The following is a 27219-nucleotide window of genomic DNA, read 5'->3' as shown; positions in this document are numbered from 1 at the left end:
CAGGAGGAATTTCTCAAGAATTGTTATTATGGGAGCTAAAGTATTTCTAAGACTTGTCAACATCCCTTCTTCATAAGCTTGGGAGCAATACTGCCTGGGATCAAGTTCAGACTCTGTCATGTAGTAGCTGGGTGACCTTGAGTCAGTTATGTAACATCATTATGCCTTGGTTTCCTCACTGGTAAAATGGGGACAATGCTGGAATTTGCCTCACAGGGTTGTTATAAAAATTAAGCATGTTCATGAAGGAAAGTGCTTAGAGTAAGAACAATGGCTGGTACATAGTAAGGACTATCTACATTAGTTGTTGCAATGATTGATTATGACAAATATGACAAATACTATGTATTTATTACCTACTGTGTAATTATACACTGTATAATAATTATCATTATTGTAAGGGGTGTCAGGAAATTTGTACATCATAGCAAGTGGCTTAATACCGTGTTCGATGGCTATCAAACTGGAAGCTGAAGAATCAAGGAGAGGGCCATGAAGCACAAAATGAGAGCAGATACAGGGCCCTCGAGCAGGGAGATGAAAGGTGTGGATGAATTTATATTATATAAGCAATGATGTTAATACCATCCTTGGTGAATAATCAAACTCCTTTATAAGGAGTAAGGTCCTCAAATTAGTAACCTGCTCAGACCCACACGAAAGTCGAGATCAAATAGAACTGTGTTTTGCGTATCCCGAGTGCTCATTCTGGGATGGATCCTGAAGGTTCCTACAGGGAGCTGTCTATCCATACCAGGATACTGTACTTGCCAATTTTATTTCTGACACAGAGAGATACCCTGGATACTGTAGAGGACAAGAGAAGAGCACACATTGCAACAGTCTAGCACCAATGCTGTCTTACAGTGTAAGTCAATAAAAATCGCTGTCTCTTGGTTTCCTTGTATTGTATTGTATTATATTGTAAATGATAATAACCACCCGTGGTAACCACTTAACAGGGTTGGAGAGTGCCAGCTGAAATCCATAAGGAACACTTTGCTGTTGCAATTATGTAAACACAGGGATAATCTCTCTTTTAAGAATAAATTTTGAATGACTTCAGATCCATGTGTTAAGGACAAAAGCTTTATAAAACCAATGAAAAATTGGACTTACATACTGTACTTTGACATCAAGCATCAACATTTCAAATTTCAGGTTTGCACAAGGACTGCTACCAGCAGATAGTTAAATAAATGCACTGTATTTGAAAAACTGTTTCTTCACGTATTGAAGCCACTCAACAATGGGAAGCTGTCACAAATAAGGATACTGACAGGCCAACTACAGCAAATACAGTTTTACCTAAAAGGATGGATTCCTTCTCTATATTTTCTATAGGTCTCCTATTTCATTTAAAATTATCAGCTATAAATGATCAATTTTAAAAGAAAGAACTATGTCATGGGTCCAAAACCAACTATAAAATAATGTAGGCATGTAAATAAATTATTTTTAGCTTTGTGATAACTTTCACCATTGATGTGACACTGAGAATAAAATTTCATGTCTTCGGTGTTCAGGACAAACAGAATAAACACATGCTGAATTTAAACATTTATAAGATTCTTTCCAGAAAGGAACATTATGAAATAATCAATAAACTAAGTTTTACAAAGCAGGATGCATCTGGCCAAAGAAGAATAGAAGATCCATTTGTTACTCACAAAGCATTAATGTTTTCTAACATGTGTGGTAAATACCTATGATTCTTCCACCTATTTTCCTTTTTGGAAGTTCATCACTATATATTCTGAGACAATCTGTTCCCCTAAAGTATGGAGTTTGAATAAAGCAGATTTGGTTGATTTTTTTCCTTAGATGAATACACAAAGACCCTTAAAAAACAAGTGTTGTTTAAAATAAGGCATGATGAGTACATTTAATATTTATTAAAAATACAGCGTCTACCAAAAGACCTTGAAACTGAACTCTAGCTCTTCCAACCCAATTCTGCAAGAGAGAGTTAAGTAAGATCAGAATAAAAGGTTTAAGAAAAGCACTAAAAAGGAAGGGATAAAGACAGAAGACTGTCTCCCAAAATAAAAAGAAAGAAAAAAAAGAAACAAACCTTCCCCCCTCACCAGAAACAAACAAGTAAACTGCTTCCCCTACATTTTTTTAAATGCTGGGAATGATCCACTTTGACCTATGCATATTAGTGTAAAAATAAAAGCTAAAAGACTGGTTTTCCTTATGTATTTTCAAGAAAAGAATTATAGACATAGCTGACAGCTCATTTGAATTTCATCTATTGCTTTTTTAAAGTAGATTCTCCATTCTAGTTTCATTGTGCATGGAGGCATCCATTTTTTAAGATGAATTTTATTTTGCCCCTATAGTCCCAAATTTTGCATGTGACTATTTCTGCAGGTTCATTAAACTAATCCTCTGAAATCCCTCCTATCTTTTAACTTTGAATAACATGAATGGCTCAGTGGCCTTGGGTCACCCAGGCCAGCCACAGAGTTAATAAGAGAATTTCCCCACTGGCCAGGGAAGCATCAAGGATAAAAACAGAACCTGACCACTCTTCCGACCTAATTACATCAGGCTTTCCCTTTCAGTGAACCAAACCAAGGAGAGGAAGCAGAGGAGCAGGGCTTTCAATCAAGATAAACTGCATGCTCCTGGTTCACTCAATGGAAAGCAGCTGGAGGAGATAGAAAACTAAGATGATGAAGACCAAAGATAGGAGCAATGCTCTGAGGCCCCCAACACCCTAGCACGGCCATCACCCCACGCTACTGGTCCTTGCTCCCGGAACACACATGCCTGGAATGCAGAGACCACTCTGACTCATTTTTATTTGTTTGTTTCCTCAGGATCCAGGACAATGCCCAACCAAATACTCTGACAAATTTGAAACTGCTAATGTTTTGGGTAACATTATCAAATATACTCTGCCCTTGATATGTGGCAGAAATGGAGGGGTCTAATAAACTGAATCACATTTACAAACATTACAAGCAGAACTTACTACAACGAATTATGTTAAGTGAAGAATGTCCACTTAAGTAATTAATTTTGCAAAATTAAATGTAATATATTGGGTGTGCCTAAAGTGAGATATAATGACAATAGCTTGGTTTTCTATCAAGCTGAATTTGGAGGAAGACATTTTGAATTAGGGTCATTTATTAAGTTGCAGAGCCTCCAGTCTCTTTTTATAATTGAGTGTGAACAAGATAGATAGAGGGCTTCCCTGGTGGCTCAGAGAGTAAAGAATCAGCCTGCAATGCAGGAGAGCCAGGTTCGATCCCTGGTAGGGAAGATCCCCTGGAGAAGGGAATGGCAACCCACTTCAGTATTCTTGCCTGGAGAATTCCATGGACAGAGGAGCCTGGCGGGCTACAGTCCATGGGGTCACAAAGAGTCGGACATGACTGAGTGACTAACAATTTTGCTTACTTCATTTTCAAGAAGATAGAAGTAAAGCAATTAAGTGTTTAGCAATTGGCCTACTTTTTCATGTCAGGATAAAACAGAACCTCAAAATTCCCTAGGAATTTTTTGGTTATAATTTTAAAAACTTTTCATTTCTTCATTCTGAAATAGATTCCCTTTTTTAAAAAATTGTTGTACTTTTTTTAGAAATGTGCCCCAGATTTTTCTTGTCTGAGAAATTATGAAATTTTTATTCTAAGTAGTGTATATAACTTTAAAACTAATATTTATTTTGGTTATTGAAACTAAAATAAACAGTGTTACAAACATGTGTTGGATTCTATTCACTATCTCCACACCCTTTGGCAAGTTTTCTTTGACAAACCTAGATGCCCAGCAGGGTGGATGGTACACTTGTCAGGTTTATTGAAATCTTGACCAGCTCAATGGCCCATCCAGTAGGAAGTGCTATGTTGCTCACTATGCAAGATGGAAAAACAAATAACACTTTCTCAAATGCACATCAAAACTATAATGACGTATCACCTCATACTGGTCAGAATGACCATCACCAAAAAGTCTACAAATAATAAATGCTGGAGAAGGTTTGGAGAAAAAGGAACCCTCCTACACAGCTGGTAGAAAGAGAAATTGGTACAATCACTATGGAGAACAGTATGGAGGTTCCTTTAAAAGCTAAAAATAGAACTACCATATGACCCAAAAATCCCACTTCTGTGATATTACTTATATGTGGGATAAGAAAAAACAAATGATACAAACGAACTTATATACAAAATAGAAATAGACCCAGAGGCATAGAAAACAAACTTAATGGTGATCAACGGAGAAATGAGGGGGAGGAATAAATTAGGAGTTTGTGGATTAACATAAACACACTACTATATATAAAATAGGTAACTAACAAAGGACTTACTACTGTACAGCATAGGAAACCATATCCAATATTTTGTAAAAGTTTGCTATATACCTAAAACTAACCCAATATTTTAAATCAACTATGCTTCCATTAAAAAAAAAAAAAAAAAGAAGAACATTTCTCTCAAGGAATTCACTGTCTGGTGGGGAACAGAAGTCTATGTAACCAGGAAGATAGTGCAGGTTACAGAAAGAGCATGGGTTTTAGAAATCTCAGTTACTGAATAATTAAACACCAAATGAAGATTCTCTTCTTGACCAAACTTTAGTCAGGTTCCTCTAAGTCCTCTTTTCAATTAGGCTTTGACCTTGGGCTTCACTGTCTGCCCTTGCCAGGCCTGCATTGCCAGTTTTGGCAAAAATATAATCAGTTTAGAGAGAATCTCCTACCCTTGATAACTGATCAACCTAAACATCTGATCAAATTTCCTTATCCTTCACCACCCACAACGTGATGTCTGGTCACCTTGGCCTGCCTTCAGGAAGAATCCTATTAGATCCTGTTAGCCAGAGTCCTCCCTTGTCTCTGGTGTTTCTTCTGAGTAATTTTCTGTCAACTGATTCCACAATCCCACCCCCACCATCATCCTGCTCCTTGACTATGAACCCCCACTCTTCCTTGTGTATGAAACTGAGCCAAGTTCTATACCAAGCTCTCTCCCTCCCGCCCCCGCCATTACAATAGTGCCTCAAAAAAAATCTATTCTTACCCCTTTAGCTCCTGCCAGGCTTTGGTTTCTTTGATACCTCTTTAAGACTTATTTTGCTCCTTTGGAAAATAAGATTATTATTGTCAATATTAAAAATGAAATAAAATATTACTTTAGTTGAGGCCAAATCCCTATTAGTCATTCAGAAAATACTATTTCTTTTCTTGTGTGTGTATGTGTGTATTAGTTGCTCAGTAGTGTCCAACTCCTTGTGATCCCGTGGACTGTAGCCTGCCAGATTCCTCTGTCTATGGGATTCTCTAGGCAAGAATACTGGAGTGGGTAGCCATTCCCTTCTCCAGGGGATCTTCCCGACCCAGGGATTAAACCTGGGTCTCCTGCATTGCAGGCAGATTCTTTACTGTCTAAGCCACCAGGGAAGCCCACTTTGTTTCTTACTTACAGTTGAAATATATGTTCTAACTCCCCCAAACACATATAATAACATATTCTGGGGTATACTGGGACTGCAGGCAAGAAGAAATACATTCAGGGTGGATGCGTTGTCTCCTACAGCTCCAAGAAAACCAAACATGAAAGAGGTCTCTCTGCCCTGATGACTATGACTATGTGTGAGCCCACGAAGAGGAAACTATGAATTTTAGCCGAGTTACAATTAGTTCCCAGATGCTCAACTTGGCCTCTATGTCTCAGACTCATTGTCTCAAAGGGAAGACAATACTAATGATCCATCTTGCACAGTATATATGAAAAAAAAAATCTATTTCATGTTTTAAAGGTCACTGAATATATAACAGCTAGATAGTTAAAGCAAAATACCATATTCATCAGTGAAATAGAAAAGTTTAGCAGCATTCATCTGTTCTCATTTTAAATTTACCACAGTATGTAAATTAGAGGATTTAAAAAAGCATCAGGCAAAAATCTGAGCTAGGTGCGAATGAAAAGCACAATCAGAAGCAAATTTGTGACTGCTTGAAGTGTTAAGAGTTTGCCAAATGGGCTGGTAGTTAGATTTTACTACTAATCTGAGTTTATATAAAGCCAATAGAAAGATCCCAATTATTGTTAAATACCCAGAGTAGAAATTTGCTGCTAAACTGCTGTATAGTATTGGTCTCAGGTTGGTTTTTGTAAGCATCTTATTTTAGGTACTGAAATTATCACAGGAATACCACACACAGAGCTGAACTTTAAATACACAGTCCCAGGCATATATATAGTCTAAGGAAAATAAACTCAATACAATTTGGATTAGAGGCTGAATTACCTGATTTTAAAAAAATATTTTGCAGTAGTAGAGAGAATCTACTTAGCCAGGAACACTAGTTATCCTACCAGCTTAACACGACAAGATACAACTGATGGCAAAATGAGATAACCTGATCATTCTTAACAGGATTTTCTTACATCCAAAACATTCACACTATATCAGAAAAGTACAGAGGCGGGTTTGTGATTCACACTCTTGTAGATCTCAGTGGGCCAATATGTTACATTGAGACATCAGCCTACTATTTAAACAGCACCTTGTCTGGTTTCCATAGAACCAATTATCTTCAAAAACAAAATGAACTAGATTAAGTTGAAGACCAGGGAAGGTCAAACTCAGGAATGCTGCACATTCTTGGGAGACCTTGGGAGCCCTGCTGACTTGGGCTGGGGCCTTGAGCCAGCCAAGAGTGAAATTTTGAGTCAGAAACAGCTTAAGTGACTACCAAGTCCAGCCGGAGAGACAAGGCGATAGATGTCCAGTCAGGTGCCAAGACCACCCCTGCTTCAAGACCAATCTTGTGACAAGACAGCATAAATCTCAGTCTCAGAAGCTTTCGATTATTTCCCACTTTCTCAAGTCACAGCATGATATTTAATCAACTCTGGAAAGTGGGGATAATAAATGTCTTTTCTACCTTATAATGCCTAATCATTGAAAATGTTACAGTTTTTGAGTGTCTACTGTATTCTAAACACTGTTCTGCTGTGCTGCTTAGTCGCTGACTAAGTCTTTGAGAGCCTGTGGACTGTAGCCCCCCAGGCTCCTCTGTCCATGGGATTTTCCAGGCAAGAATACTGGAGTGGGTTGCCACTTCCTTCTCCAGGGGCTTTTCTTGACCCAGGGATTGAATCCGGGTCTTCTGAACTGCAGGCAGATTCTTTACCACTAAGCCACCTGGGAAACCCCTGTAGCTTTATACACCCTCTAAAGTTAAGTCTTGGCATCATCTCTATAAAAAGTTCCCCAACATTTTTCAGGCTGGACTTGTGCCTTTCTTCAGTGATTCTATACTGTTCATGCCTATCTCTACTACAGTCTTTACCTTGTGAGGACTTGGCACCTCCTTCTCCAGAGAACAAGAGAGAGGTCAGTGATTACTCAATGTATCTCACATATCTCCAAGGCCTGTAGTTCCCATCACGTTTGTTTGTGTTGGTTTATTTTTGTTTTGAATGGACCAAACCATTCTGTAGTTTTAAAAGGTTATGTGTGTATGCTAGTTGCTCAGTCGTGTCTGACTCTTTGTGACCCAGTGGACACACCAGGAGCCCACTCGTCTCCTCTGTCCATGGAATTCTCCAGGCAAGAATAGTGCAGTGGGTTGCCATTCTCTTCTCCAGGGGATCTTCCCGACTCAGGGATCAAACCCAGGTCTCCTGCATCGCAGGCAGATTCTTTACCACTAAGTCACCTGGGAAGCCCTAGGTTTAAAATAGCCAATTAAGCCATTTCCTTCTCCAGGGGATCTCCCAATCCAGGGATTGAACCTGGGTCTCTGGCACTGCAGGCAGATTCTTTACTGTCTGAGCCCCCAGGGAAGACCCCTAATAAAGCCAGGTGTGTTCAAATCCTAATGGACTGGTGGGAAAAAAAAGAGGACACATATGGAATCAGCATATATTAATCCTAACCATTAGGCTAACAGCTTTTAAACAACAAAAAAAAAAAGTCAGTTTCTAGATAATTATTCATTAATTCAACATAGTTTTATACACCAAGACTTCAGAGACTAACTCATGATTCACACCGAAGACTTCACACTCTAATAAGAGAGAAGAACATAAAACACCATGAAAACAGTGCTCTAAGAGCTAGGAAATGGAAACAGTTAGTATAGACATAAGAGGGAGTGACTGCCTAGAATTAAGAAATGCTGGCTTCTAGGAAGAGCTCAGCTTTCTATTAGTCCTGCTCCTAGCCACCCCCAAATCCTTCCCTGAAAGCTGTTCTTATATGAGATATCCGCAGATCAGGCCCAGACACATTTTTCAGCCTATCCTTGTGGTCATTTATTCTCCACATTGAAGAGTGGGAGATCTAGGACCCCAAGATGGGAATGTAGACCTGAGTGAAGGGAGGCTATCTGGGCCACCTCATTTGCAGTGATTCAAGCTCTCTGTTCTAGGCAAAAAGCCAAAAGGAGTTCAGGCTGCTATGACCCAGCCAGGCCTAGCAGGAGTTAACCTTGCAGGTAAACAGAGTGGCATAATTCTAAATAAGAATCATGGGCTTCCCAGGTAGTTCAGACAGTAAAGATTCTGCCTGCAATGTGGGAGACCAGAGCTCGATCCCTGGGTTGGGAAGATCCCCTGGAGAAGGGAATGGCAACCCACTCCAGTATTCTTGCCTGGAAAACGCATGGACAGAGAAGCCTAGCAGGCTACAGTTGATAGGGTCACAAAGAGTCGGACATGACTGAGTGAATAAGTATTGTGACATTGTGAAATGCAAAACTAACTATGCTCTAAGAGCCACGTGGGAAAACTGGAGCACTGTAAGATATAGGTCACAAAAATGATTATTTAAATGTAGGACAGATAGAGAAGTTAAGTATATTTGGTTTGAGCCGGAAATGATCATTTCTTTCCAAGGATCAGCTTCTAAGGGCCCTTCTGCCTGGCCATGTAAAAAGAAGAAAAGTGTTTCCCAGCCTCAATTCTACATTATCACCTTCATCTACGATACAGAAATCACTAGCATTATGTGAAATGTTAATTTTTCTAGCTGATTAAAAAAAAAAAACTGTCACAAAAGTTGCATCTTAATAATCATTCTGTAACATATCAGGCCATTTGTGGAAAATAAAAGCTTGGAAAATGTATAACCCATTCCAAATAACTGTCATAAAATTTATAAAGACAAAGTCATTTGTGTAACTGCTAACAACCTTAACAAGTAGCTCCATTAAGCATGACCTATAAACCTTGCAAAATAAGGACTAACTAATAACACAATATAGTTAAATGGCCTAAATAGAGTGAGAGCTCCATTTGTTTTAATGAGATCAAAGCATACTTAATAGTTGTGATTAATATTTACTGAGTGCTCACTGGTTGTACATCACTATGCAGTAAAAATTTAGATTTATATTACTTAATGACAGTAATTATATGCACATATCTTGAGCAGTTTTTCCACGTGTGGGGATGTGGATAAGAGGTTATAAATTATTTTTAAGTTGTACGTACACATCAAACTCTGCTTTTATCTCATTTTTTTTTCCCTTCTACAGTTTTGGGAGACTGAAAAAGGTGAGTTAGAAGACAAAAATGACTGTGGATTCATTTAGTGAGTGACTTCTGCGTGCCCGGCCCTTGGCTATGTACTAGAGAAACAACGATAACTAGGACATTGTTCCTGTTCTTAAGGAACTCCTTCTCATGAGTTAGACATTCAAAGATACGTGGTAATAGAGATAATCGAGACTTCTAGGAACTGTTCTTTTCCAGATCCATTCCGTGACATGGCCTCAGTAACCTGGAATAATCACACCTCAACTTTCACCTGTGGATAACAGTCTCCCAGTGTGAGGCAGTGTGGCTGTATGCAACAGCCCAAACAGCTCTTCCAACCTAGGGGGTGGAAAGCATGGATGTGGTATTCATGCCACACACTAGAGTCTAGCAGGAAAAAGTGAAAATAAAAACCGTGTTTGGAATAGGAAAAGTAAGGGACAAAAGATGATTAAAGAGCCGTGAAAACATTATGCAGGTCCTCCATGAAGTGCTACAGTGGGTCATTTTCAACTTTAGATTAACATGTCTCCAAAAACAGCCCTACAGAGAGAGCAGTTTATGCCACACCCTCATACCCCCATTTGCAAAGTTTTAAATTTTGACAAAGTATTTTAATTTATAATATTATTTTAAACCAACTTAAACTTTAAAAATGATTACTAATTTCTCAGATTTATGAAGACTTTTTAATACACTAATGTGTATTTTGACTTTTCAGAGAAAGAGTCTTTGCAATATATCCCAAACTAAAACATACAGCATTCCTTTTTTCAAAAACCATTTTGTATGACTGATTGTCCATAGAAAACATATTGAAAGATGCTGCCCTATCCCTCTGTGCCACAACAAATGTAGCAAGGGAGTGAAGAGGCAGTTACATAGCACATTTGTGTGTTTGTTTTGTGAAGTGGATGTGTAATATAATCTTCATCTTCATAAATACTGATTTAATTAAGAAAGGAAAATGGAATGGATGCACAAACCAAAAAAATGACAAAAGAAGAAGCTGAAGAATTATATTTATAACCCAATTTAGAAAAAGGATAGTTGTTAATTACTTGTTGATTTGTTCATTCATTATTTAGGAATGAGACTTACTGCATTCATAGTACCTTTTAAAAACCAGACATAGGTTCTTAATACAAAAATTTATTGAAACCAATTTTGAAATCACTTGTATTTTCAGCTGTGCAACTTCCTAGGAGAGCAATTCTTCCAGGATTTTATACAGAGAATAGATCAGTTCCCTAAAGAAAGCAGGGCTACATCCTAAAGGATTCTCAACTGGGGAGCAAATCACTTGAAAACCTGTACATGAGGTGTAATTCTCTAGGCTAAACAGTGGCCACTGCTTTTACTGCCAAGAAGTTGTGGAACATTTGCTGAGTGTAAGAATGCTCCATTTGCTCATCTTTTGGGAAATGTGAAGCTGGCCTAAGATCCAGGGGGAAGAGAAAGCAAAAAGGGAACGAAGAAAGTTAACTTTCTTCTGCCTCCAGGTTGGTTGCCTCCGCTCTGGTATTAATACAAAGGGGAAAACTGCATGGAGAATGCAATGCAGCCTCTTCTATAAAACTAGTTTGGTGTATATCGTCACTTGTCTGACTCTAGTTGTTCCTTCCAAAGTATAGCAGAAACTCAATGGAAGGCCACTTACCCTGATCACCTGATGAATCAACACTCTCCCTTCCTCTCTATTAAATGTATTGAATGATGTGCAGGGCACTCTCAATACTCATGGCCACTGGCTCCTACCCGACTGTACGACTGGATGTTTGTGCTCTCACCAGTTGTGTTACATTTCCCAAACTCTGTTGTGTTTCTTCCCAAGTCTGTACGTGCTGCTAACATAGGTATAACTTAACATCTAGCGAACTCAGAAATATGATTATTAAAAAATGAGTTTGCTGATTCTATGAAAACAAAGTAGAATGATTTAGAAAGAATCAACAAAGCTGAGCTTAAAAGAAGACTGTCAAATTAAGTGTGCACGAAATAAATGTAAAAGACATGGTAGGAGAAAGACATGGTAGGAGAGCAAGAGGGTCATTAAAATAGCAACTTCTGCATGGAAGTTGCTTCTCAACTATCTTTATGTCATCAGTTGTTTCAGCGAAATCAAAATTGGGTGAATCGAAAGAGCTAATTTTGGTATAACTTATCCAGTGAAAACGATACGGAACTCCAAATAGGGCAGCTCATACACAAAGAAGATGTCTGGGCCTAAACATAGTGTCACTTGCTATGACTTCCTGACTTTTCAATTAATCATCCAACTTCTGGTCTCAAGCTTACTGGATGAGCCAGCTTCTGCCAACATCTGTTTATCTGCACTTAATATTTTCCTTTTGATTTTTAGTACTAACCCATCGCCCTACTTCTGGGAACACATAAATTATTGAGAGGGTACAGCAGAACACACAGAAGCAGAAAACATAGATTCTAGTCATTACCTGAGCTGTAGTCTTAGAAATCACCTTATCTCTTTGGGCCACCTTCCTCATCTGTAAAGTGTCCTCCGTCCTTGTAGGGATGGAGGATGAGAGGTAGGTTATAAGAGAAGGAGTTGGATTAGATAATCTTTCAGGTCTCTTCTGCTTATTTAAAATGCCATTCTATGCAATTCAGCCTGAATTTTGAAGAACAAGCAGAGTTCTTCAAAACATCTGTTAATCTTTATTTGGAATGTAACATAAATATTCAGGAAAAATACATAAATTCTTTGTTAATGTCAAGAGTAAGTAAATAAATTTACTTGAGAAAACAAATATTATTTAGAATTTTTAGAAGTTTTAATTACAAAAAAGAAAATACAAATTTATTCAAATAAGATCTAAGTTGCCAATATAAAATTAATAATTGACACCCTTATAATTTGAGAATGGGAGAAATGTCTTTAAGATGTTATACTTCAAGTATCCATGCTCTCTATAATAAAAAACTTTAGCAGAAACTATCCTTATTAATTGATATTTCCAAAGTGGACTACAAAGCTATAGTTCTGGGAATAGCATGTACTGTAAACTTGTTTAAATAATTCCCAGTGTTAATTTTAATTTGACAAATGCAAAACCACAATCACTGATTGGAAAAAATAGAATACTGAAAGAAACAAATGCTGCCTTCTTTAAACTCATTAGTTCTGCAACAGAACTAAAATGAAAAATTAAGCTCAAGACTCAATTTAGATCAAAACTGAATTTCTTTAACAGCAGTGAGTCTTGTCAAAAATGTGTTTCTAGATAAAAAGAAAATTGCTAGAGAGTTCTGCCTAACATATTGTTTTGGTATTTCTTTCATTTTAATTAGAATGATGCCTGAATCAATTTTTGTGCAACGAAAATAATACAAACTAGACTCATCTACAAAGATAAGAGATTTAAATCTATGTACACATCATCTTTTAAAATAACCATTTGCCATTTTTGAGTGGGAAAAGAAACCGTAATATTCAGTTGATATGTTCCTTTGGAGTCTATATCAATTTCAAGTTTTCTTTTATGATTCAGCTCTTCTAAGAATATAAAATATTTTATTAAGAATTAATGTGTTACCCACACAAATGGCAAATATTGAAAATAGGAATATAAATAAGAAAATAATAAAAATAGTAAGTCTACTAATGCTGAAGAGGAAGGAAGACAGGAGGGGGAGGAGAGCATGTGAAAGGGAGAGAGACTTTAAACATCCGGTTTCTATTCTGGACCGTTTATAGAAACAGACAGACACAGCGAGCAGAAGCCAAATATATTCTCGGGCTCTGACAGGATTTGTTTCCTATCTTGTCATTATTTTTACTGTATTCTTCCTAATAAGATTTCTCCAGTGTTCTAGATTTCCAGACCAACAATACCAGTCTTACTGAGAGCTTAAAAATGAGAGTCTTGGAGGATTGGGGCACGTTCAAGAGTCAGACAGGACTGAGCGACTTCACTTTCACTTTTCACTTTTCACTTTCATGCATTGGAGAAGGAAATGGCAACCCACTCCAGTGTTCTTGCCTGGAGAATCCCAGGGATGGGGCAGCCTGCTGGGCTGCCATCTATGGGGTCGCACAGAGTCGGACACGACTGAAGCCACTTAGCAGCAGCAGCAGCAGCATGGAATTTGGCTGTCTGTGAACCTACCCGCTAGGGGTTTACAGGTTTCCCAGGAACTCTTCAGCACAAAGGCACACAATCATGGCAACATTCATCCCCCATCATATGCATCCTTCCCGAATTCCACTGAATGACTTTCTTAGGCTCTAACATACAATCCCTGGCAGAGCAATAGATACCTGGTCTATTGCAGAAAGGTAAAGATAGATGCATGATGCACATTTCACTACCGTTGGCACAAGGGCAGTGGACTCTCAGCATGCCTCCTCTTTGTATGCTCTCTTTATGAGAGCAATTTCAAGTCATACTAATATCTCAAGCAAGTACCTATCTACCTCTACCCTTTCAATTTCAATGCCACTGAGAGAAAGTCACAGTGCCCATTAAACATGCAGCTATAGACACACACTTGTCTCTACATCAAAATAAAACACAATAGAGTTCCTCTACGCCACAGATAATACGCCACAGACCAGATAATGAGGGAACTATTTTGAAAATATGAATGATCTGTTTATGCAGGCTATAAAAACATCCCTTTGCATCAAAATAAGTGTCCTTTTTTATTGGACACAGATTATTTTCTATAGAATTTAAATTGTACATGAAATTATAATTGTGTCTTGTTTAATGTAAATTGATTGTCTCAATTATTGGGAAAGCATTTGAATTTTAATGGACTACTTTGCTGGACATGTGCCAAGCAAATCAGCAAAAAACTCTAATAGCTCTAACTGTGGAGGTACACAGCCAAACATTTATATAAATCAGGAGGGACTGCTTGGTTGCAAGAATTAATCCTAGAGTGGTCCAGAACAGTTAGTAAACTATTCGCCATGAAGAGGAAATCAGCTGTTGATTTTCAGTGTTAGAAGATCTTGTGATAGTGAGGCTGTAATTTGGTTTCTCTCTCTGAAAAAAAATGAGTAGAAAGGAATCATTTCCCTATTAGTAGAAAGGACTTTTATGGATATACTTTTTTTTTTTTTTAATGTTTTTCCTTCTACAGATTAGGTTATCCATGAAAAATCAAGGCTTTGTCCTGAAGATAGCACCAACAGAGAACCTAGCAGTACTGGGTCATGAGGCACTAAGACCCACTTGAACGTGAACCTTGGACGTATGAGAGAAGGCCGCCCCAGGAAGTTGGCTGTAGGTAGACACATCTCAGCAGTATGCCACATAGTCACTTCTTGACATTTCTCCTTTTATAAATTTAGTGTCTATGAGGCCAAACAAATACACTCCACACTTACAATCATAGGCAGTCCTCACCCAGTTTGCTCCCTAGATAGCTGCAACATTTTCACAGTTCAATTATAACCAGTTGTGCTGGAGGTATAGATACATATCTGCCCAAAACTGTCAGCTTTATAAGATCTTTTTCTTATACCCTCAGCCTTAAGCAGCACTGTTGCTATGTATAAAAATCACCCCTGGGTATAATATGATGACCTTCTTACTACACAGCCAAAGTTATAGCTCAGCTATAAACCATCATGAATTTACTATAAGTGCTATCTATTTGAGATATTTTAGGAATTGAAAATACAAGATTTTACTCATTTCAATCTTGAAAGAGTTCTTTTTGCAACAAAACCAGCAGTATTAATCTAGACATAGATGTAGTTTTTAGGTACCGAGTGTAAATTAAGATTTGAGCCAGTGAATAAAGATTTCTTCTCCTATTCATCAAACTTTTCTGAATGAATTTCTATGATGTTAAAGAATCAAGCTGAATATAAGGCATTTCTTTCCATAACAAATATCAGAAAGGGCAATAAATTATGACCAATTACACTCTTTATTGATTTCTTTCTAAGTGTTGATGTGGCTTGTATAAAACAACCTCAGTGTTAACAGAGTTCAATATATACGTGTCCTATAACCTTTTTTAAGAACCCAGAGTTTCCTGCCAACTAGATATTTGATTAAAATTCGTAATTGATAAGTCTCAGGTTTTCAAAGTGCCACACCCAAGGCACATCATGTCACTGTATGAGTATGAAATCTGACCACAGGTGGGTATCCAGAAATAAAAAGTCAAAGCAAAGCAACAGAGCCATGAAAAGAGAGAGGAAAAGTAATGGAAAGTGATGGGGAGTATCAGGCAAAGAAGAAGATGATGAAGAAGTAGCAGATAAGCAGCACTTGCTGGTTAGAGAACAACTCAGCATGACCTGCACGTTTGGCACCTTAATATCCATCCACCCCCCTGGCCCCACATTTGCAGGAGATTGTTAAGCTTCACTTAGTAGTCAGAGTCAGCAACGCATCAGCTACATGGATGTCACCCTTCTTTTAATGACATTTGTCTAGCATATACACATTAAAATTTGCATTAAGAGGAAATGAGTGATTCAAAAGACACTTTAATGCTGCTTTTCTGTATTTCTGCAAAATACTTTTAAAATATATATGCTCTTTAAACTGCTGCATGTTTTCCACAGCCAATAATGGAATATGGTTCTGTCCCTATTGACACATACAGACACCCACCGACATCCACAGACACACACACACACATACACACACACAATTTCATGTATAATAGTAATTTTTAAAACCAGTTGATCTACAGAAAACAAAAACCCAGAAAATATCACTATCATCAAGTTACTATAAAACCAAATTTTCTCTCGAGTCTTACTAAATTTCAATCCCCAGCAGTCTGCATGTTATACATGGCAAAAACAACACATGAAATTGCCCTCCTCAACCCAACTCATGAAATGTTTAACTAAACAAAGGAAAACACTTTAAAAAGGACTGAAGGCGTTATACTCCTTATATAATCACCTTAGAAGTTATTTTGTTCAAAATGATCAAAGAAATGTCAAAAACAACACGGAATCCCACAGTTAGGGTTCTATTGATTCTAGATGTTGATCTTTTGAGCAACACGAAAGAACTAAAAGAGCACGAAAAGGAATACTACCTACAGGGCTGCAGACGCAGCCTCAACTCCAAGTGCCCAGCTGGCCAGAGCTGAAAACCCGGCAGCTCTTCTTTGAGTTGAGCGGTCATGGGCTCTGTCGGGACGGCCCCTCCCAGGTCACGTGGAAAAGGTCTGCCTTGGAACAAAATTCCACTAACGCAGCCTAAAATGGAGAGTTTTCTGGGAGAAAAGTGAGCTATTTTTGCAGTCCTAGCTATCAGTGCAGCTTATTTTGTTTTAAAGGAAGACCTGCTATGAATATTTTGTGTTTCTATTTTGTTTTGTTTTATTTAATGATGATACATTATTAAGTCAGAATTGCAAAATAAAATCCAAGAGCTTCTTATTTAACAAAAGTATACATTGTTTCCTATGTGACTAGCAGACACTAAGCTTACTTCAATCTCAGAATAACCCTAGGCAATGGGAACTATTTTCCCTCCTTCTACACCTGAGGAGACTGAATCACCAAGAAGTGAGGAGACTTGCCTAACATCCACAGCCTGTTCCGTGGTGGGGCTGGACGTAGAACCCAGGCAAGAAGCTGCAGAAACTGCCTGTTTTTAACCACTATGTACCACATGCTCTATTAGTAATTTCAGAATCTTCTTAAAAGCTCATTTAGTCTTGCCATAACCTGGGGAGATTTCTAAAGCACATGAGCCTGAAAATCCACTAGTGGAGACTTTGACTCTTAGATGCCACACTGTCACTCATGACTTAGAATCGGAAAATCTACTGGGGGGCTTTTATGACCTGGGACCCTGGAGACCTAGAGCCCAGGGCCGGCTCAGATGCTGGCTTCCTGGGGAAACTTGGAGAGGTACTGAAGCACACTGACAGAAACACGGGCTCTAGCGTTAGACAGCCTTGCATTTTTAGACTGGAGATGCAACATATTAGCTAAGTGTCTGTGGATAAGTCACATAATCTCTTGGAGACTCAGTTTCCCCCTCTAAAAAAATAGGAGATGAGTATTATCTCAATGAGATGGATGAGATGGTTGGATGGCATCACTGACTCAGTGAATTTGAGCAAAGTCTGGGAGATAGTGAAGAACAGGAAACCCTGGTATACTGCAGTCCATGGGGTTGCAAAGAGTCAGATATGAGTTAGTGACTGAACAACATTATCTTAATAGAACTGATCCAATGCTTCAATTACACAATGTCTCTCTGCTGCAGATTCTTTCATTACAAAAATGCAGTGCTGTGTTAGAGACCACAGTCCCATCTTCCTAACTAATACTGTGATTCCCTAATACTATGATTACAAGACAGTTGACTGGGCTTCCCAGGTGGCACAGTGGTAAAGAATCTGCCTGCCAATGCAGGAGACACAAGAGATGTGGGTTCGATCCCTGGGGCAGGAAGATCCCCTAGAGGAGGAAATGGCAACCCACTCCAATATTCTTGCCTGGAAAATTCCATGGACAGAGGAGCCTGGCAGGCTACAGCCCATGGGGTCGCAAAAAGTTGGGTACAAAGAGCACATGTACACAGGCGCAACAGTTGACTATACTAATACTGTACCATATTTATATAGTGCTTATGGATTCCAAATATTTTCACATCTATGTTCTGATTAGATCCTCATTACTAACCTGCATAGTATTCAATCCTCATTTTATGGATGAAGAAATTGAAGCTGAGAGAATTTATTTGGCTTGATCATGATCACACATTGTCAGATGACATGGCTGGCCCATAACCTCTGAGCTTTTGCTCCTTCTCCAGGGTTCTTTTCCTTATAATTTGCTGGGTTTCCACAGAAGACATGAGGCCCGCTTATAATAAGCTAATAGCACAAATGGGGAAAGTAAAAGAACATGAAGAAGTAGAAATGAATACTAATTGCTCCAAGATCCTGGAGAAGATGGAGCAGCTGTCTCTGGTTTGTGTGTCAGTTAGCATGTACTGAGGGGCCCCTTACACATCCAGGGGAAATGTGATGCCCAGGCTTGCTTGGAGAGCAGAAGCCAAGGTAGAGCTTCCACGAGGAGAATGAAGCAAAGGAAATGAGTGACATTTAACGAAGACACGGTTGCAAGAATGCTCATAACCAGTGAATGGTAATCAATGGCTCTGGAAGGGAATAGAAGTGAAGCAGTTGAAACGATTGGAGATGCACATAATGAAGGTTTTCTCAAAGGCTGGCCTTGAGGTTGACATTATTTAATGTTATTAATATTCTCCATGACAGATATATCAGATTCTCTCAGGGCCATCCTTTCCTGGGCTCAATCCCTTGCTACTGCTATTGAGTTACTTGAGTTCATGGAACCCTCTTGGTTCTGCCACCCAAGGCTCACTGCATATAACTCAAGTCTCAGGTTCCTCCTGCCACTTGGGAGTCCAATGGAATGCCAAATTCTAGAATTTAGGGTTTGACTTTTGAAGCAACAGCTAAAAGGACTGATTAATGTAATATGAAGTGCAGGGGAATTACCTCCCATGAGGAAAATTCTGGACCCATGGGAGGCATGAGATGGAAGTGGAGCAGATAAATTCTCTCTCCTTTCCTCCCTCCAGTGAGCTATTTGGAGGAACAGTTTCTCTGTACAGCCTGCCCAGAAACAGCCTGTGTGGCTGTGACTCTGTGGCTTATTATAAGGCAGTTGCCGATACGGTAACATTGCCTTACACAATTTTGCATTTTTCCATGCCTCACCTTCCTTTCCCTCACTCTCACTGTCCTAGGTTTCAACTAAAATAAACATCAGCATTTAATCCTTGCTCAAGTTCTGGGACAGCAGAAGTGAAGGGACTGGTGAAGTCATAGTTGAAACTACCCAGTTAATTAAAACATCCAAAAATGGGTATGAAAAGATATAATAAGTCATGGGAATGTAAGTAGTCTGACAATGTAAGAAAAATGGCTGGTGAAAAAGTCAATAAACTCAGAAATCAGAAACAAACTACAGATGGGAAATGAGAAGCAGAAAGCTACGAAGGGGCCCTTCCGGCTCGCCAAGGGGGAGGTAAATCCCACGATGTTTAAAAGGCTAACATCACAGAAGTGCCACCCCCACTCTCCTACCTGCTTAAAATCCTTCAACGGCTCCTTCTCACGGTGCTCGGGATAAGTTTCAAACGTTTTTACCTGACTCAAGAGAAAGATCCTTCCAGGTCTAATTTCTGAGAGTCTCACTTTCTCTAAATATGCTGTTGTTTGGTCGCTAAGTCATGTCTGACTCTTTGTGACCCCATGGACTGTAGCCCACCAAACTCCTCTGTTCTTGGGATTTTCTGGGCTGGAGAAAGTATACTGGAAGTATACTGGAGTATACTGGAGTGGGTCGCCATTTCCTCTTCCAGGAGATCTTCCTGACCCAGGGATTGAGCCTGTGTCTTGTGCATTGGCAGGTGGATTCTCTACCCCTGAGCTACCAGGGAAGCCCTCTTAATATGCAGGAAGTGACACACAAAAAAATGTTACTCCCACCCTAACAATGAGAAAAAAAAAGTCAGATAATCAACAAAGCCATATTTATTCTCAAGCCAGTTAGAGAGCTGTGGTTGGACGATAACTAGGTGAACTAAATTCCAAAAAGCAGTGTGCCTCTCTGAGGAGAGGCAGAAACACTTGAATTGTTTTATCTTTGACAGAGCATGGGGAAGAGAAATGGCCACTATAAAAGAAGGAAGGTGAAAGCAGGCAACATTTTAACCAGTTCTTAAGAGTGTCCTCATCTAGTGTGATTGTCTAGAACTCCTGGGAGCCCCAGACACAAGAAGACAAGAAGAGTCCACACATATTCTTTAGCACTTTTCCATAGGCTTCCTTCCACTGGATGCTCACAAGAAAGACTGGGAGCAGGAGAGGAGACATGTACCCCTACCGGGCAGGGCACAAGAGAAAACTCTGCCCCCTGCCCACATACTGGACTCTAGGTTTTCATATGAAGCAAAAGCCTCAAGCTTCTGGGAAAGTGGAAAGAAACCTTCCCTGGAAAGGCTTCAGTGCCTCCAGGGAAATATTAGCAGCAAAAGCCATCTTCTCCTGGGAGGGGTGGAAGCCTCTTTACCTGGCCCTAGGAATAGCTAAACTTTCACTGAGGAACAGGCCAAAGCAAAATCCATCATCAGTGTGATGGTAGATGTTTGAAATCCAGCTCTCAGGGGGAAAACAAAGTCTTGATTTGTAGTGTCTGCCCATTTCTGTGATGTGACTACTTCTGTGTGTATAACTGTGTATGTGCTAAGTCGTGTCTGACTCTTTTGCAATCCCGTAGGCTGTAGCCTGCCTGGGTCCTCTAACCATGAGATCTTCCCAAGCAAGAATACTGGAGCGGGTTGCCATTTCCTTCTCCAGGGAATCTTCCAACCCAGGGATAGAATCTGTGTCTCCTGGATCTCCTGCATTGCAGGAGGGTTCTTTACCGCTGAGCCACCAGGTAAATATTTCTACCATGGCCAATTTAAAACAACCAGCATGATGTCAGATGACTCACACGTTTATAAAAATTTAACAATCAGCTCAAGCATACAATTGCATCTGACCCTGAGGAGGCATTGGGCTTTCCTTATAGCTCAGCTGGTAAAGACTCTGCCTGCTGTGCAGGAGACCCAGGTTCAATTCCTGGGTCAGGAAGATCCCCTGGAGAAGGAAATGGCAACCCACTCCAGTATTCTTGCCTGGAGAATCCCATGGACAGAGGAGCCTGGCGGGCTATAGTCCATGGGGTTGCAAGAGTCGGACACAACTTAGTGACCAACCCCCACCCCCACCCTGAGGAGGCATCAGAAAACCCCATCCTCATCCTAGTGTCCATCATAAAACCACAATGAGAGTCAAATGGAAAAGACCAGGAATAAAAAACAAACAAGAACCCAGCATTAACAATACAGAATTTCTTTGATGGGTCTATGAACAGAATGGATTCAACACAGAGAAGGAAAATCATGAAGTCTGAGATTGGCCAACAGACCATTATCCAAACTAAACACAAAGAAGAGAGAAAGGAGTTGGGGTGGGGGGAGGCAGGGGGTAGTGTGGGCAGAGAAGAGACTAGAATGGTGTATCTAAGAGCTATGGGACATCAAATGATCCAAGCAGTGTATAACTGGAATCCCAGAAGAGGGAGAGAGAGAAAGTGGAATGGGAAGATCTAATTCCTGCACACTGCCTCTGCCTCGTCTACTGTCAATCTCCCTTTTTAAAGCCATCGTGAAGCTATTGAAGAGGCCATGTCTTCGTCGACTCTCAGGACCTTCAAACAGTTATTCCTTTTTCTCTGTTAAGATTACTTATACTTCTCAGGATTCAGTTAGGTATTATTTCTCTAAGGAATTGTACACTGGGTCTCTAAACCTGAATTGGCTGCCAGTCTGGTGTGACTCAGAACATCCTGATTCACTCTCATCATAGTATATTACACCTCTGTGATTACCATGTGCTCCTGGCAGAACTGGAAACTCCTTAAGGGTAGAGATCATGACTTTTTTCTTTTGTATGCTCAATGCTTAATAAATGTTAATAAATACAGGGATATATTAATAAGCTAGAAAATACAAAACATAGCACAAACCAAGCAATCTAGTTTAAGTTTTCACACTGAACATACAAAGTTCAAAATTACTGAAAGTTTAAAGCAATACAACAAATGTGACCACAGAAATGAAAAATGAATCGTATTTAACTTGAAAGTATAAATTACAATTTAAATTGTAAGAGTTAGGATAACAAAAATGCTAATCAAAAGTTCTCAATCTATCTAAAAGATAAAACCAAAATGATAAATTTGGCTTTATAGAAGGAACTGACTCAGAGAGGCTTACATTGGATATACGGAAGAAATTTTTAGGGATCTTAAGCATGGAGATACATTCTTTTTTTTCAAACAAACACACACATCCATTCATATGCTCACAAACACTTGGAATATCATAGGCATATCACAAGTATGGTCTGAAATGTTGTTCTATAGATCAGCTGTTGAAAACTCAGAAGGCATTTATCCTTAGAAATAATATCATGTAAACATGGTATTTTGTTTTACAGACTGGTTTCACAATAGCCTATTTAACCCATAATGTAAATAAATTACCTTCTAGAATGTTAGCCTCTCAAGTTTTTGTTGCATGTCCAAAATCTAGAACAGAACCTGGTGTATATGTTAAGGAGTTGGTAAGGATGCTGAATGAAGGATGCTGAATGATTAATAGTGGGAAACATTTGTTGTGGACACAAACACTGTTCTAAAGAGTTTTCAGGGTTGTTTTAGGCCATTATCACAGCCTTATAAGGTAGCATTTTTCAGATAATGAAAATGATAAAGTGAGGAAATAAGAAAGATTAAATTTATGATTTAAGGAATTTGCTTTTGACCTCACATCTAGGAAGAAAGCCTTCCTCTAGGGTGTATGCTCTTAACCACTGTACATACTGTGAAAATTTGTAAATAGTAATCTTATTTAAAATGGAGTTGGGAGGCCAGTAGGGGGAACTCTTAAGCCCTACCACTCCAAGTCAGTCCCAGACCCAAGAGGAAAAGACATACTTTGTATCTCCAACAGGTAGAAGGTTACTACTTGAACCCAGCAAGAGAAAGAGAAAAAAAAAGTCTCCTTGCCAGGCAACAACCTGGCCCTTTAGAGACTGTCACAACTCAGCCAATGAAAAGCTACTACTTCAAATTCCCAGTTTCTTCCAATGAACTCTTTGTTTAATAACAGCTCCACCAACTCCTTTTCTAGAAAAGAACATTCTTCTCCTTTGTTATTTGCACTTGCCTGTGGTGTGCTACAGATTACATGTCCTGAATTGTATATCCTTGCTGTTCTCAAATTAACCTATTTTGTTAGTAAAATAACTGGCTGTTTCATTGTTTTAGGTCACAATACTGTCTCTCTACTTTCAGTTTTAGATCTTAAAAAAGCACAGGACTAGAACCAGAATGTAGTTAAATGAATGGAAGCTCCATAAGGGCAGGATGTCTGTAGGACAAGCAGATTTATCCAAGCACATCAGTGCTATACAATAAGCACTCAATAAATATTTGACAACCCACTCCAGTGTTCCTGCCTGGAGAATTTCATGGACAGAGGAGCCTGGCGGGCTACAGTCCATTGGTCACAAAAAGCTGGACATGACTGAGCCCCACTCTATTTTTGCCTGAAAAATCCCACAGACAGAGGAGCCTGGCAGGTTACAGTCCAAAGGGTTGCAAAGAGTCAAACATGACTGAGCCCACATGTACACACAAATAAGTGAAAGAGTCTTTTCCCTTTCCTTGGATATTGGGCCTATTATAGGAAGAAGCATGAATTATACCAAAAAGTCTGACATTTCCCTCCGTCTCTTTTGTTGGGTATATTTCTCATATAATTTTCTCCCAGGTGATCAGTTATGATACTGTCTACTTTGTTCTAGCTATAGCAACTACACAGCCTGCTTTATATAACTTATTCACTCTCAAATCAAAATCTAACTCCTATAGCTAGAACTTCCTCTGTTACTGGGAGGAAAGCATCTGATTTCAGGCCTTCCCAATCAAATGTAATTGAAAATGCCTTCCAGTCCTCTTAGGGATTTGCCAATAATGCATAGAATAATTGGATTTTAAAGAAATTGCTTGCTGACCCCAATTGACACAAATTTGGTACAATCTGGGGGGCAGGGAAGGGTCACACTTTCTAAGCTGTTTCTGGTTTGTGTAGCTTCCTTTTTCCCTCTACACAATACTCTCAGATTGTTTGTCTTTAGACCCCTTAGGGGAGGCAGGCTACCTAATCCATGGTCTAGCAAAATGAAAGCTAGTGATAACAATGAAATACTTCAAAACAGAGTTGAAATAAGCTTCTTTCCTAGCAACATATGGACAACATATCAGTGATTACAATTTGATACTATAAAATAATGGCATATAAATCTAAAATAACACATCAATTATACTAATTTACTTTTAAAAGTATGTTGTCAGTTATTTAAAAACACAGATTCCCAACGAGTTCATCAACAAAGGAGTACTTCTCTAAAGAAAACGGGTGGTGGTGATGGACAGATAGGAGGTGGGGATTATACATACATTCGCTTTAGCAAAAGAGATGACGCATGACTCACTTCTGAATTACAATTCATACAGGACTTGAAGCATGTTTCTTGAGAAAATAATACACTGCTGTTGCAAATATGAAGTATTGCATTATAAGAGGTTAGCAAAACAACTCACAACAAGTGAAATCAATTATTGTGAAACTAAATTGAGATTATTTTATAGCTAAAATTAAGAAGAGCAGTATTTGAAGAGCAAGATGACCTCAGTGCAACACTGGTAATGCAACATGAACTAAATGTCCTTCCCCCAGATCATGGGAAGTCAAACTACTGGTGCTTGTGCAGCATCACAGGAGCTCTGCGGGGCGTGGAGGCCCGTGAAATATGCATTGGCATTCTTAGTAAGCTGTTTTGACCTCTAAAACCCACCCTGCAGTACTTATAAAACATTCACTTAATAGATTTTGACACTGTTCATAAGACCTGAAGAAATGACCTATAATTTTGGGTCAGTTTTTCTGACCATCACTACCCAGGGAACTTTGGTCTATATTTTGATTACTCTTCTTAATGAGGAAAGATCAAGTCAAGAAATTACCTTGGGAATGGGGAAAGTTTGATCACTATACACCCCAGATTTAATATCAACAAACTTTTGGTTTATGCAAAACCAAGAAAACAGGAAATCAAAACAAACAAATGAAAACAACCCTCCAGGCAACCAACTCCTGCACCTGCTGCCAGGGGTGGTTGTCCCCCAGGACATCCCTCCTTTTTGCTTCTGGGGTTTCAGGAGGCACAGAGCAGCCACAAGTCACCTCCCCGAGATGGCAGGTGGTGTCACAGCTGCCCTAGACTCTGGGCTCATACAGCCTTGACCAGCTCAAATAGAGGGGGAACTTGGAACTATGGGAAAGAGGCAGAGGTGAAGACCCTCTTTATTTTTCTATCCCCTGGCCAAGTACAGTGACTTGGTACAAAATAGTTGACTAATAAATACACAACCAACAAATTTTGGCCTCAGCTTGCTTTGCCAGCACCATATTCATAAACCTGCACTCAACACCTCATATGCTCTTTTCAACCACACCTACAGCAGTGTAGGAAGTAACTCTTTCCTGTCCAAAATTAATTCCTGATAAATGCTTGATGTCCCAACCTTCCTCTACACTCAGGACACCTACATTGCCTCTGTGTCTGCTTTAGTATCTCCAGATTTATTTTGATTCTAAAATTCCCCTTCACAGAAGTATATAGTTTTATGAAACCCCCTAGAAATTTTTAAATTATTTCATTATTTTACATAATACAATTAAGAGGGGAATTTTAAGTAAAAACATTTTACTTGAAATAAATATATATTTGCTTTCCTGGTAGCTCAGTAGTAAAGAATCTGCCTGCCAATGCAGAAGACGTGGGTTTGATACTGAGGTCAGGAAGATCCCCTGGAGAAGTAAAAGGCAATCTGCTCCAGTGTTCTTACCTGAGAAATTCCATGTACAGAGGGGCCTGGCGGGCTAAGTCCATGGGGTCGCAAAAGAGTTGGACACAACTTAGTGACTAAACAACAATAACAACCACCTCTGATTAAGACATCTAATTTTCTTAGGCTATTACATGTTTTATCTTACAAAAAACATACAAAACCTAATTTCTAGAAGAGAAGTTTTAAAATTTCTGCATATTACTTTACCAACTTCCACCTTAAATGTAGATAGTTTTCCTACAGTATTCTATATTAAATATACTTCTGTGTCTTTAGAGAATAGTAAAGAGGGAACGTGCTCTCCTCTCTGTGTATTATAAGAACAACCTAAATTGAGAAAGCATAAATATATAGAAGTATTAGATTTTGAGCATGCTCCTTGAGTACCACAGTAACCATGAATTCTCTTTATTCCAGAGCAATTCCCATTCTGTTTTTGAACCAAACACATTCACTATGTGGCACATCAGTTGGTGATAAAGTATTTATTACCTTTGCTTCATTATCTCATGTAGTCTCCCATGCTGGACACATTGTTCCTCCAATTCATTATTTCTTCTCTGTAACTTTTCCAGTTTATCATATGTATACCTTTTTTCTTGACTGAGCTGAGCTATTTCAGATCTAAAGAGATGTAAACAGAAATAACAGATGTTAAAGGTTTTTATTACCAGAGCATGTTTTTATTGTATAACCTCATCATTTCCTTGAACTCTACACTTAAACATGTGTCAATAAAATTATTTTATATAAAGTAAAATATTGCAGAAATTATGAAATGTCTAGTAGAAAGATATACACACTGCAGGAAATCAAGTGGTAGCACATAAAGGAATAACAACTTGTTCTAATGGAGAGATTTTTCAAGGAACAAGGCAAAAAGGATAATCAAATCCCATTTTTAAAAAGACTACTATTAAGTTACCAATATTTACTGAGTATCTATTACAGGCAAGCTATCATGCTGTTACAGGAACAACCCCAGGCCTAATTTCTATGAAAAAGAGCTGTTTCTTTTAATTGACATAACTAATTTAATGGCACAAGATTAAAATAATATAGTTTTTAAAAATGGTGGTTCTCTGCTCCCTGACCCTATGTCTAGATTGTCAGTGTAATTACTATTTCAGTTGTAGTTAAATCAGCATCAGTTTTATGTTATAACAACTACATAAATATTGGTCC

General features: G+C 38.9%; 1 protein-coding gene across 22 annotated transcripts in view; it reads right to left on the bottom strand.

Moving 5' to 3' along the window:
* SDCCAG8 (SHH signaling and ciliogenesis regulator SDCCAG8) overlaps window positions 1-27219 on the bottom strand; it is a 241147-nt gene that overhangs the window by 40707 nt on the left and 173221 nt on the right. For all 22 annotated transcript variants that reach the window (XR_014053616.1, XR_014053619.1, XR_014053618.1 and 19 more), the window contains one exon: window positions 26527-26658. Coding sequence is in view for 17 of the 22 variants with exons in the window: in XM_081490239.1 (XP_081346365.1) it covers window positions 26527-26658 (132 nt within the window). In the remaining 5 variants the exon portion in view is untranslated. The remainder of the gene's footprint in view (window positions 1-26526; window positions 26659-27219) is intronic.

The sequence above is a fragment of the Giraffa tippelskirchi genome, chromosome 5 (assembly GCF_054371585.1).
Source record: "Giraffa tippelskirchi isolate mGirTip1 chromosome 5, T2T-mGirTip1v1.2.pri, whole genome shotgun sequence".
NCBI lineage: Eukaryota > Metazoa > Chordata > Mammalia > Artiodactyla > Giraffidae > Giraffa > Giraffa tippelskirchi.
This window is presented reverse-complemented; position numbering and strand designations above follow the sequence as displayed.